Raw genomic sequence first — 12,911 nt, forward strand, 5'->3', positions numbered from 1 at the left:
GCCTGAGCCAGAATGATGACCTGTCAATCCACTGAGAATGTGGGAGGCTACGAGGGCTAAAGAAAGGCAACATCTTCAAAAACCTGCTGCTTCTACAAATGTCTGCAGCCTTGGAGCCTCTATTTGTTCATAAATGATTGTACCCAGGGCTACTAAACCACACAAAACTTGTGACACATTGGAACAAGGGCAGTAGTCACAAAAGGAGGCTTTTAAAAGCAAGATTCTACTTGAGATTAGAGGAAAGGGAACATACTCTTCCGATTTTTAATTCCTACCACCAATGCAAAACACATGAAAACGAAAAAAGCCATCAACTCTGGAATAACTGGCCTACCATACTAACCTGCATAAATCTGCCCCAGCTGGCTTCTGTGGTTTCCCTAAATGACATTCAGTTTCCAGAACACCAGTAATAATGGAGAGAATTTTATAGGCTTGGCAAGGTAAAGAGTTGATTTACATATTTTACCATGCAATACTCAGAGGTTTCATAGCATAACCTTCAGAAAAAGTGGGTCAAGTCAAGGATATAGAAACTAGGCTATCACACTAACTTAGGATTCTTTCCTTTAGAGAAAGCTAGAGAATATTCACTAATAACAGTAAAAGTGCTAACCTCTGCACATAAAAATAGAGCTACCAACCCAGCAACAGCCACCTGTGCTTTGAGTGGTTGTGCTAACGGCTGTGATGACGGGTCTGCACAAACACAATCTCTGGACCATCAGTCTGCAAACTAGGACTAGGCATGTTATCTATGGGTAAACAAGACTAGAGAGAATGAAACAGTGAACGGGCACTCAGACGCTGGTCTTATCGCACAGGGCTCCAATGAGATGAAGTAAGCAGGTATCCTTCTAGTGACCAACTCATCTTGAGGTTTGAAATTGGACACAACAGACCCAATGGGTCTGATCTACAAGGAGGAAAAATGGAATTAAATTTTGACCCTATATTATTTAGCAAGTGCATTTACAGCATTTCTAAGGACAAACCACCAGCACAGTCAGAAGAAAAGCCAGACACACCCTGAAAAGCAAGTCAAACTTTCAGATTAAATGGCAGCTCTAAGGTGACACAAGTATCAGTGATGAAGCTTAAAGACCCACAGTCCTCAGGAGAAGCCTCCTCCCTCTCCGAGCTTCAGGTCAGAAGCTGAGACCTGCCCAAGTTCCTAGCATAAGAAAGACTGGGTGGTTTTCATTGAGCCCCTTGAGATGGGACAAGAGACTCTAAGAATCCCTAACTCCCTCTTCCTCAACCCCCTCACATGAACCTCTGATTCAAGTGGAAAGGTGAGAACATCTGTGGAGGAAGCACTAATAAATCCATGCCTATCTGTTAGTTGAAGCATTTTAAATGTATTACTGACTTCTGCCAGGAGAACAGCACAGTCAGTATTCACTCATCCTGGGGCTTCCCTGGTGGCGCAGTGGTTGAGAGTCCGCCTGCCGATGCAGGGGATATGGGTGCGGCGATACGGGTTCGTGCCCTGATCCGGGAAGATCCCACATGCCCCGGAGCGGCTGGGCCCGTGAGCCATGGCTGCTGAGCTTGCGCGTCCAGAACCTGTGCTCAGCAACGGGAGAGGCCACAACAATGAGAGGCCCATGTACCGCATTAAAAAAAAAGCAAAACAAAAACACTCATCCTAAATAAAGACTGGCATTTGAGATACTAAAATTTTCCTCTTATGACCATCTTTGAAAAGTGAAAATAATATGCTAAAAGAACTGACAGTATAAATATGACTTCAACACGATAAATGCAAGAAATGTTAATCTACTTAAGAAATCAACCTCTTGTTGGAGAAACATCCTGTCACGTCAGAAAAACAGTAAATAAAAAGCCAGCCCACTGGAGCCCTAGGAAGATTATCTCTTGAAAGCAAGATGAATTGAAATTCACTTTGGCCATCTCAATAATTTTCTCTCCAAAGGCTATATTGCAAAACTCTGTCTCCTTAAAAAGGGCAAGCTTGAATTTCAGCTGGAGCTTCAATAAGCCCCATTCTCCACCCACTGAGGCCCATCAGGTGGGGCGTGGCATGCAACTGGTGCTCAATAATCACCCAGTAAATGACAACTCCTAGGCACCTTCATAGGGGCTGGATTGCTGACCTCCGGGTTAAATAATGTATGGTTGCGGAGGCTTTTTGTAGTTTTTGCTGTTGTTTGTATGTTTTTAAAGTGACTGTTCTGTTTCTTTGCTTGATATAAGCTGTAACTTGTGATTTCCCTCTTAACGAGCTCCCAATGCCTAGATGGAGCTGTACCTTTTCCAACCAATTTGCTGTGGGCTGGGAAGTCAAAAAAATCAGGCTTAGTCAAGGTGTGTCTAACGAACCGGCCTTCTTCTATATACAAGGAAGTTAATTACATATTGTTTGTAGAAGTAAATGCCCGAAAACAAGCTAACTGGCAATCAGTGAGATCATTACAAAGAATGAAATGGAAGGTCCCTTAAGATACTTGGCTAAGTGGAAAACAGCAAGATACAGAACAGTGTGTGTAGTATGCAAGCACTTGTGTAAAGACAAGGAAAAAGGAGCATGTAACTTCATGATGATGTGCAGTGTCTCTGGAGGGACTCGCCATAAGAAACTAGTATAATTGGATGCCTATGGGCCAGAAACTTGGTGGCTGAGGGATGAGGATGAATGAAATTGTTTCAACGGTTTACAGCTTGATTTGCAGGGAAACCACGAATATCTATTATTCCTAAAAAACAACATATCAACGATAAAGGCCTTTGCTCTAGCACATGGGCTACCCTGACTGCCCAGAGGGTTCTCCCCCATGACTTCCTTGTGTAGGTCTGCTCAGGTGGGTAGCTACTGCCTGGCTGACTGTGTAACAGCACCTGTAACATGGCCAAGAGCAGCAAACGTACGCTGGTCTTCTGATACACCTCCCACAAATGCCTTCCATTTGAGAATATAAAACTTCCACTAAGCCACCTTCCGATTATACACTCAAAATAAATTTAAAAATTTCACATTTTCAAACACTTCCATAATTCTGGCCTGCTTTCCCCTTAAATTAAAACTAAACTATGATATCATAGTAAAGAAGCCAGTCTATGAACAATCTCAAGCAGCCTCGTCTATGTGTCTCAGACTTCACAGCAACAATAACCTGGGTGGGAGAGAGAGAGTACACACACGTAAGCATAGCCCACAGGTGAGAATAAGGATGAGGTCAGAGATGTGTGTTCACCTCTCCATCTGGATTTGGGGAGTACTGTAGTACTTCACAAATAATTTCTATGCTTGCCCCATACCCCCTTAAACCAATGAAAGAGGCTGAGGATTACTGAGGAGTTACAGGTCCAAGTCTAAGCTATTCAGAAATCAAGACACCCAAAAAACTGCAAATCAAAAAACAAAACAACCAAAAAAGCCACAAAACAAATAACTAACAATTTTAGTTAATTTCAAGCAACTGATTATCATACAGACATCAACAAAGACTTGCAGGGACTTCCCTGGTGGTGCAGTGGTTAAGAATCCGCCTGCCAATGCAGGGGACACGGGTTCGATCCCTGGTCCGAGAAGATCCCACATGCCACAGAGCAACTAAGTCCGTGCGCCACAACTACTGAGCCTGCGTGCTGCAACTACTGAAGCCTGTGCGCCTAGAGCCTGTGCTCTGCAACGAGAAGCCACAGCAATAAGCCCACTTGCCACAATTAGAGAAAGCCCACATGTAGCAATGAAGACCCAACGCAGCCAAAATAAATTAAAAAAAAGTTTAAAAAAAACCCCCAAAAAACAAAGACTAGCAGAGAAAACAGATTTAGAAGATTTTTGTTTCCAAAACTTGAAAACATTCCCAAATGCTGCATAAGGCTCTCAAGCTGCACTGCCAACACCAACATGGCCAGCCACTTCTTTTCATGCATGACACCTGTTCCTGGGGTCCACTGCCTCAGCCACGAAGGGAGGCACGTGTAGGACAGGAGCTACTGTTGGCGCTGGGAGGGGTGAACCTGCTCAGAGCTCTCTAGGATAACTACTGTCCAGCTCTGGCAGAGGGACACTGCTGGCTCACTCCAAATACTGGAGCAGTGGCTCTATCTGCTTGGCTCAATTCTCCAACCATTGCATGTGTTGGATGCAGGGAAAGTGGGTCAATCAGGTGCCAGGTGAAAAGAAAAGGGGATGCTCAGATGGTTCCAATCTGCTATGCTTCTAATTATGAGCCACAAACTTTTCTAGAAGTTACTTCATTATTATTTAAAAAAATTTTTTGGCCACACCTCGAGGCTTGTGGGATTTTAGGTCCCCGACCAGGGACTGAACCCAGGCCCTCGGCAGTGAGAGCGAGGAGTCCTAACCACTGGACCGCCAGGGCATTCCCTCTAGAAGTTACTTTAGCACTCACTCAGACACCTCACAACCAGGCTGTCCCATCTTATATCTAGCTTGATGTAAAAAGTACCTCAGGCTGGGACCTTGGACGTCTTATCACTTAAATCCTTGTTTCCTGACTGCTACAGAAACTCTCGTTTGGGATTTACCCATTGTTTGCCCACGGTATTCTTTGAACTGGTTTGTTTCTGGTGGTTTTTTGAACACCTGCAAACTAAATGAACTCCCTCCATTCTGCCATTCACGGCCACTGATGAAACTTTTAAACCCTGAGCTCAGTTTCTACTCTGATGAGCAGCCACCTGTTCGAAGTGGGCCATCATGTACCTGAGACTTAATCTTTTGATGTGGTCATGTGGTGGAGCTGGCAAAATTACACTGAAGTTATTTTCCCCTCTGAATTTTTGCAAAATAGAAAAGGACTGTGGGCAATTCCCATGTAGCCACCTAGGCTCAGCTGAATCTAGCCATCTTATATTAAGTCCTTCCCCTCACAGGGGAGGCTGGTTGGGAAGGTCTATTCCTCGCTTCCTTTTTGTGAGGGGGAGCGAAGTCAGGAACGAACTATGTCGACATCCTGGTGACATCACCCCCGGCCCTCTCTTCCTGGTTCCCTCTTCCAGTGGGAAGTCAACATAATTTGCTAGATGTTCTGGAAGAGGAAGAGAGAAAATCAGGTTTCTAAAAGATTGAAATCACGATTTATCTTAAGGAGCTGCCCTTTTTACTCTTTAATAAAAGTCCCTGCTTAATATAAAAAAATCATCTCTCTCTATATTTTCATTAAATAGCATGTCAGTTTTGAAACTGAACATCCCTGACTGAATCCTATGTTCCTCAGGAATACAAGAACAGCCTCACTGGGTCAGAACATGTCCACCGAGGTCAGGGCCCAGTGACCAACGGAGCCCCTAGAACGTGCCAGGAGCACACGACCCTCTCCCTGGCATCAAGCATTAAATGTGAGGTAGAGTCCAGCCTCTGCTGTAGCCACTTACAGCTTTGCCCGTAAAAAGTCATTCTCATCCCTAAAAAGTCCACTCGCATTTCCTGTCTAAACCACGTCTCACATAGTTCTCCTTAAATATGTCCTAAACACAGTCACACAACATTTATTCTACTCACGGTGCCCCTTGTCAAAACACCTGAGGATTTATGAACAAGTCAGTGTTTATCTCTTTAAGGCCGCTCATTATTTCACCAGTTCTGATGGTGTTCTTTTCTTGGTCTTTGCTTTTTCACATTAAAGAGTCCTCTCTTTCACCTGATTCAGTCCCCTTTCCCGATGTTGACTAGTTCCATCAGATCCCATTAGGATGATAGACTAGACAGCACATAGTACTCCTGGTGAGGCACGATACAGTTTTTACATAAAAGAGGAACGATGTAAAAATAAGAAAAAAGAGTAACAAGAACAAAACAAAACCAACCAAACAGAAAAAGGTGGAACAATGTACTGTTTTGTGTTCAATGCCTTTATGGTCAAAACAACAGACCTGGCTGACATTCTTAGGAATCTCCAACTCTCAGATGCCTTTCTTTTCAAACACAGATCCTCCCCACTCTGCCCTACCATGGGCAGGGTCTGTCTCTCTCTCTCTCTCTCTCACATTTTCCTTACTTAAAGCCACCTGCTTCTAATCAGCTTTTTTCTTTTGTAACAGATCTATACCCCGACCTGATGTTTGTTGAACACCTGCTCTTGCCAACCAATATTATGAATGAGTGATGCTACTTCTTCATAACTACAAGGTTGGGGGTGTTATCCCCACATGTGGACGAGGACAAAGAGTCTTAGAAAAGTGAAGCAGCCCAAATCACAGAGCAGGCAAAAGTGGTATCTAAATATACATTAGGCTGGTAACAAGCCAGAGCTCTTTCCCCAAAGTAATTCACTGCTACCAAACAATCCGGAGATTTTGCCTTCAGTTAATACAAAGATTCTAAATAAAATCTGCCTAACACTGATCACTAAGAACCCTTCTCCCTTTAGAGACGTACTGTAGCTCCTTAACCTTTGTTTCCTTTCATGAAGGCAACCGCTTAGCCACAAAGTTAACATGTTCCCTGATAGCTTAATTTTTAAATGGTTTTTTACAAACACTATCAAGGAGGTTTAGAAGACTAAAGATATTATACCTAGCCACAGCTGTGTATCCACTTGCTTATGAATCTCCTCAAAGAACTTTAGTTAGAAATCACATCATCACCACCACCAAGACATTATTTTTGTTCCAGGAAACTCATCCTTTTCACTGGCTTCAAAGGTTTGCTTGGTTGAGTGCTTGAGTGCTGAGATTCCCTCAGCTCCAATTTCCTGTGTCCTATTTGTAGTATTTCGTATACATAGGGACCACAGTTTATTCTTCTAGCCTTCTAGCATTTAAAAAATTATCATAAAAACACAATAGCTTTCAGGTCTCCTGTAAGCTGATTAACTCCCCACTTTCTATGAGGTCCCATTTGTGTTTCAGACTTGCGTACTTCTTCATTTAGCTAACCAAGCTGGGCCAACCACGTTGCCCCTGTTCTCCCCAAGCACAAGTTCTTTACCTCACGCAGGAAGGCTCTCTCTGTCCACACATCCAACTTAACTCCCAGGGGTTTACAGTAGCCCCACTGCCTGGAATGCCTTTACTATTCTTGCCTGTCCAAATTCTAGCCATTCTCCAGAGTTTGACCTAAATCCCATCTCTCCAGCAACCTTCTTTGACCTAGCTGTTCTCCGCTGATCTCTTCTTGTTCTAGAACCCTTTAACAATAATTCTACACATCACTGATTCTGCACTTAATCCCATCTAAAATGTTTACGTCTTGTCACCTGAGTTTATGTCTTGTCCTGAGTCCCTGGAAGACGGGGACCACAGCATTTGCTTTTCTGGAAGTTCCCTTTGGTGTCCAGCAATGTGGAGTGTGGCTGTACAATCATACTTGTCTGCATCCAGACAATCTTTGCTGTAAATTCAAGGCATTACCAGAACATTCCCTCCTCCATATTGTCTCTTGCTCTCACAGCTCTGGGCCAGTGACTCCCTTGAAATATTGCCACCAAAAGGCTGCTGAGTTGGTTTGTGACAAGAACTGGGGCTGGGTATGTCTGTATATGTTTTTGGTGAAGGTAGACATGCCATGCAAACTCTAAACCAGGGTAAGCACTCTGACACATAAGCTTGCCAGTGAAAAATACTGTTGTAAGAGATTTTCCTATGGAATATTATACATCGCTTTCTAGAAATGTATATTTTAAATGTTGGTATTAGATATATCAGGAAAGTCACAGACATTTTTCAAACCCAAAGCTACGTTTTCCTGTAAGAATCATAAATAGAAACGCAACTACTTAAATCAAACCATCTAGCTAGACCCAGGCAATCAACTTGATGGAGTGATGAGAAAGCTAAACAAGTAGCTGGAAACTCAAATACACATTCTTTGCTTCACTGTGACTTCTTATATGGCCTATTGAAGAATCTCAAATTAATAGTCCTGATTTCAACTCTAAAACAGATCTGGTTAAAAAGCTTTACTGTTACAGAAGACCCCGAACAGCCAAAGCAATCCTGAGACAGAAAAACAGAGTTGAAGGAAGCAGGCTCCCCGACTTCAAACTATACCACAAAGCTACAGTAATCAAGACAGTATGGTACTGGCACAAAAACAGAAACATAGATCAATGGCACAGGATAGAAGGCTCAGAGATAAACCCACGCACATATGGTCACCTAATTTATGACAATGGAGGTGAGAACATACAACAGAGAAAAGACAGCCTCTTCAATAAGTGGTGCTGGGAAAACTGGACAGCTACATGTAAAAGAATGAAATTAGAACACTACCTAACACCATACACAAAAATAAACTCCAAATGGATTAAAGACGTAAATGTAAGACCAGACACTATAAACCTCTTAAGGATTAATCTCCAAAATATACAAACAGCTCATGGAGCTCAATAACAAAAGAACAACAATCCAGTTAAAAAATGGGCAGAAGACCTAATTAGACATTTCACCAAGGAAGACATACAGATGGCCAAGAGGCACATGAAAAGATGCTCAACATCACTAATTATTAAAGAAATGCAAATCAAAACTACAATGAGGTATCACCTCACGCTGGTGAGAATGGCTGCTATCAAAAAATCTAGGGCTTCCCTGGTGGCGCAGTGGTTGAGAGTCCGCCTGTCGATGCAGGGGACACAGGTTCGTGCCCCGGTCCGGGAAGATCCCACATGCCGCGGAGCGGCTGGCCCCGTGAGTCATGGCCGATTTAAAAAACTAAAAATAGCACTACCGTATGACCCAGCAATCCCACTACTGGGCATATACCCTGAGAAAACCATAATTCAAAAAGAGACATGTACCACAATGTGCACTGCAGCACTATTTACAATAGCCAGGACGTGGAACCAACTTAAATGTCCATCAACAGGTGAATGGATAAAGAAGATGTGTCACATATATACAATGGAATGTTACTCAGCCATAAAAAGAAACGAAATTGAGTTATTTGTAGTGAGGTGGATGGACCTAGAGTCTGTCATACAGAGTGAAGTAAGTCAGAAAAAGAAAAACAAATACCATATGCTAACGCATATATGGAACGAAAAAAAAAAAAGGTACTGATGAACCTAGTTGCAGGGCAGGAATAAAGAGGCAGACATAGAGAATGGACTTGAGGACATGGGGTGGAAGGAGAAGCTGGGGCAAAGTGAGAGTACCATTGACATATATACACTATTGAATGTAAAACAGTTGGCTGGTGGGAACCAGCAGCATGGCACAGGGAGATGGGCTCAGTGCTTTCCAATGACCTAGAGGGGTGTGATAGGGAGGATGAGAGGGAGGCTCAAGAGGGAGGGGATACTGGGACATATGTATGCATATGGCTGATTCACTTTGGTGTACAACAGAAACTAACACGTATTGTGAAGCAATTATACTCCAATGAAGATTAAAAAAAAAGCTTTACCATTAGAACACTAGATCAAATCATCTAGTTTTACAAGAACAAGACTAAGCAATTACGTTAAGATGAATGAAATTTTAGCTTTCACTGCATAACTCATGCCTGAGCTGCGATGATAAACAGCCATTAAAAGAGAACCAAACATGGCCCTGATAAAAGGAACTGCCTGTGGGGTTGGGTAAAGAGACGTGAGAACTGATCTCAATGAGGTTATCATATTTGGAAGGTGGCACCCCACTTCCCACCTGACTGACATTGTCACTGGTCCCAGGACAGCTGCCCAGGACAATTTCTGGGAGATAACATAGCACCTTTTACTTAGGTATGAAGCCAGAATGATACGCCATTCTTACACACTACAATGAGACTGAACTAGGATCCGTAGAATATTCACAAAGCAGCTTCAACCCAGGGCAACTCCCAAACGTAGGGAAAGTGAAACTGTTGGTGAGCACTACTCACTGATCTTCTGTTCCAAAAAACTTTACAAAGAAGCATTTCTTCCCACGCGGTTTCTTTAAGTCCTTGGGTGGGTTAACAATCTAGGGGATGAAAGGAAAGAAAAAGGCTTTTTTCCACAGATACAAGTTGGTAAGAAAAAAAATAAAACAAAAGAAATACATCTTAAAAAACAAAACCAAACACAGGGCCTAGTTTCTGTCCAACTCTGTCACTTTTCTACTGAGATATGTAGAAATGTGCAAATATGCCAGGAGTTCCCTACATCTACTATGATCTACAATGTTCAGCAGATACAATATACCTTTCGCTAAAATGGTCCTTTTTTTTGTGTGTGTGTCTGTGGTACGCGGGCCTCTCACTGTTGTGGCCTCTCCCATTGCGGAGCACAGGCTCCGGACGCACAGGCTCAGTGGCCATGGCTCACGGGCCCAGCCGCTCTGCGGCATGTGGGATCTTCCCGGATCGGGGCACAAACCCGTGTCCCCTGCATTGGCAGGCGGACTCTCAACCACTGCGCCACCAGGGAAGCCCGGCCCTGTTTTAAAAGCAGTTAAAACTAAGGCCAACGTCATTACCCCCTGCAATGTGAGCCTGTCATCACTGAAGAAATATAGAGAATACTCTTAAAAATACTTCTGTGCAGGAAGAGTTGAGACAGGTAACAGCGACAATGAAGAACAACTGAGGCACTGAAAATGCCATATTGCAAAGAGACAGTCTAAAGACATTTCCTGGGCTCCTAGCAAGAATATAAAAACAGAACATTTGGAAAGCTATGAGGGATCGCCTCATGCAAAATGTGGAATGCCAACTTCTGCAAAGATGCACTGGAGTAGCACATATGGTAAAATGGAAAAAAGATTTAAACTTAGTTGGGACAAAAATACTTTGACTTTTCACTAACCTACATTTAGATTTTTCTTCCTGGAAAATTTATTTGCTTCTCCTTTTGTTAGATTTAAATGCAAAGCTAAATTCAAGTTAGAATGGATTTTCAGGGTTAAAAGACTTTATCACAAACCACCTCTGATTCAAAAAATAATAACTTGCTACAGATTAAAGGACCTGGTTTATATTATACTGCCGTTTCTAAATAAACTGATACTAAAGAGAAAAAAATTCTGAGTGTTATTTAAATAAGCCCAGTTTAACTCAATGCTAGAAACTGAGGGGGAATACATCTTACATTCTCCCCTTCCTCAAACTCAACTTTAGACGTCTTAGTAGCAAGACACTCACCTTTCCCGGCCAAGGAGGATACCGGCCAAGTTTCCCCCTAGAGAAAACACAGAGAGTCAGCATTTGCCCTGGAAAAGCCAGTCCATCTTCAACTTACTCAACATGCAATTTATTTCCCTAAATCTCCACTTCCACCCTCAAGTGCCAGAAGAAAAGCTGGCAACCCGGAGTTCTTAACGTGACTTCCACAGCTGGGCCCAAGAGGCCCAAGTCCCTCAGAAATGCAATGCAAAATTGTAGACTTATGTGCATAGGTATGGGCATTCTGCTGGTGAGAAGAAACACAGAAAAACAAAACCACCAAGAGTCGTTTGTCTAGAGCCTCTCCGTGACGTGACGGGGGTGGGGGGCAGTTCGCTCTGTAAACACAGACTTCCCCTTACAAAGTCTGGTTTAATTCACCAGCCCGGCTTTGACAAATGCTTATGGAAGCCCTTCCTCTGGGTCGAGAAACGAGCTACGCAGCTCGAGGGAGGCGGCGACAGTCAGTCTCGGTTCGGGCGGTTGTCTGGGACACAGAAGCAGACCACGACAGGCACCCAAGAAGGTACTGGTCACTGCCAACCCTTCGGTTGTAAAGGAAAGTCCCCCTTCCATTTCTTCACAGGGCAGCGCCAGCAGTCCGGTTTCGACACCCCCGGCTGAGCCGCCGGCACAGGTCAGTTTCATCGCAACGCAGGTTTCGACGGGCTTGCCCGGACGAGATGGCCCCGCGGGCTCTCCGGCTTTCCTCCTTTCCCGGGAGCCCCAGCCAGACCCCGAGGCGAGGACCGGGCGTCCCCCGGGGCCGCGCGGCGCCGGGCATTCCCCGCCGCCAGCGTCCGGGTCCGGAACGCAGCCCTACCCCGGCAGCCTTGGGGCTCAGAGCCGGGCCCGCTGCGGCCACCCTCGGTCTTAGTCCCCCGGGGCCAGGCTGCCCCTTCCGCCCGGCTTCGTTCCCAGCGCCGGCACCTGTCTCGCCCTCTCTCCACGACCTGGAGCGCATAGAAAAGCAGCCTCGAGGCGGGCCGTGCACCTCACGCCTAGGGAAGCAGCTCCCCGCGAACCTCGCTTGGCCCTGGCAGCCCGGACTCACCACACCAAATCGCCGAGCCGCAGACTCACAGCCGCCATCTTACCACCCAACCACCGCCGACGCACGGGCCGTCGGGAACATCAGGTCGCCCCGGCGCCGCCCATTGGAGTGAGCCCGGTCACATGACGGGGGCCGGCCGTAACCGGCCACGCCGCTGCCTTTACGTTACCGCGCCCTTAGGGGCTTATTGGTCGGTCTAGCAGCACGTGACCCGGGAGCAGCGGTCTCCGCGCGCCGGATCCCGGAGACTCCCGGCTCCTTCCCCCTCCCTCCGGCTTGTGACAACGAAGCGCCGCGGTCTGAGGCGGCGGCGACGGTGCGGCCGGCCAAACGAGATAGGGAGCCGGCCCTGCGGGCGCCCCGCCCCCGGGCCCTGGCCTCCAGCCCGCTCCCTCTCGGCGCTTCCGTTACGGCCGTTACTCCCTCGCGGGCCCCCGGGCCGGCCGTGTTGCCGCGCCGGCAGCTGCCCTGACGGACTTAAGCGCGGCCTGGAAGACAGCCTCCGCCCGCGTCCGGGGCCCCGCACCTGGCGGGCTCTGCGTGGTCGCCCCCGGGCGGCGGATAGGTCCTTCGGAGCGCGCTTTCTAAAGGCCGGCGTCGGGGGAGCCGCTCCGAGCCTGCGTCCGCGCCGCAAGTTCTCCAGGGGCGAAGTGCTGCCCACCCCGAGGTTCCGAGTTGCCTGGCCGGCGTGGAGCCGGCGTCTCTCCGCTTCCTCTTGGGTCGGCGCGGCGGCACGGCCGGCGAAGCTCCCCCCGGGCGCGCGGGGACCCGGCCATGGGCCGCGGTGCAGGG

General features: G+C 46.2%; 1 protein-coding gene across 1 annotated transcript in view; it reads right to left on the reverse strand.

Moving 5' to 3' along the window:
• Window positions 1-12,214, reverse strand: part of GLYR1 (glyoxylate reductase 1 homolog) — a 34,676-nt gene extending 22,462 nt beyond the window's left edge. Inside the window, exons 1-3 of the mRNA XM_024759456.1 lie at window positions 12,120-12,214; window positions 11,045-11,081; window positions 9,806-9,885 (exon numbers count right to left, since the gene is read on the reverse strand). Coding sequence (XP_024615224.1) covers window positions 9,806-9,885; window positions 11,045-11,081; window positions 12,120-12,157 — 155 coding nt within the window. The 5' untranslated portion in view covers window positions 12,158-12,214. The remainder of the gene's footprint in view (window positions 1-9,805; window positions 9,886-11,044; window positions 11,082-12,119) is intronic.
• Window positions 12,215-12,911: the final 697 nt, after the last annotated feature.

This window comes from Neophocaena asiaeorientalis, unplaced genomic scaffold, assembly GCF_003031525.2.
Source record: "Neophocaena asiaeorientalis asiaeorientalis breed wild unplaced genomic scaffold, Neophocaena_asiaeorientalis_V1.1 scaffold254, whole genome shotgun sequence".
In the NCBI taxonomy this organism is placed as follows: Eukaryota; Metazoa; Chordata; class Mammalia; order Artiodactyla; family Phocoenidae; genus Neophocaena; species Neophocaena asiaeorientalis.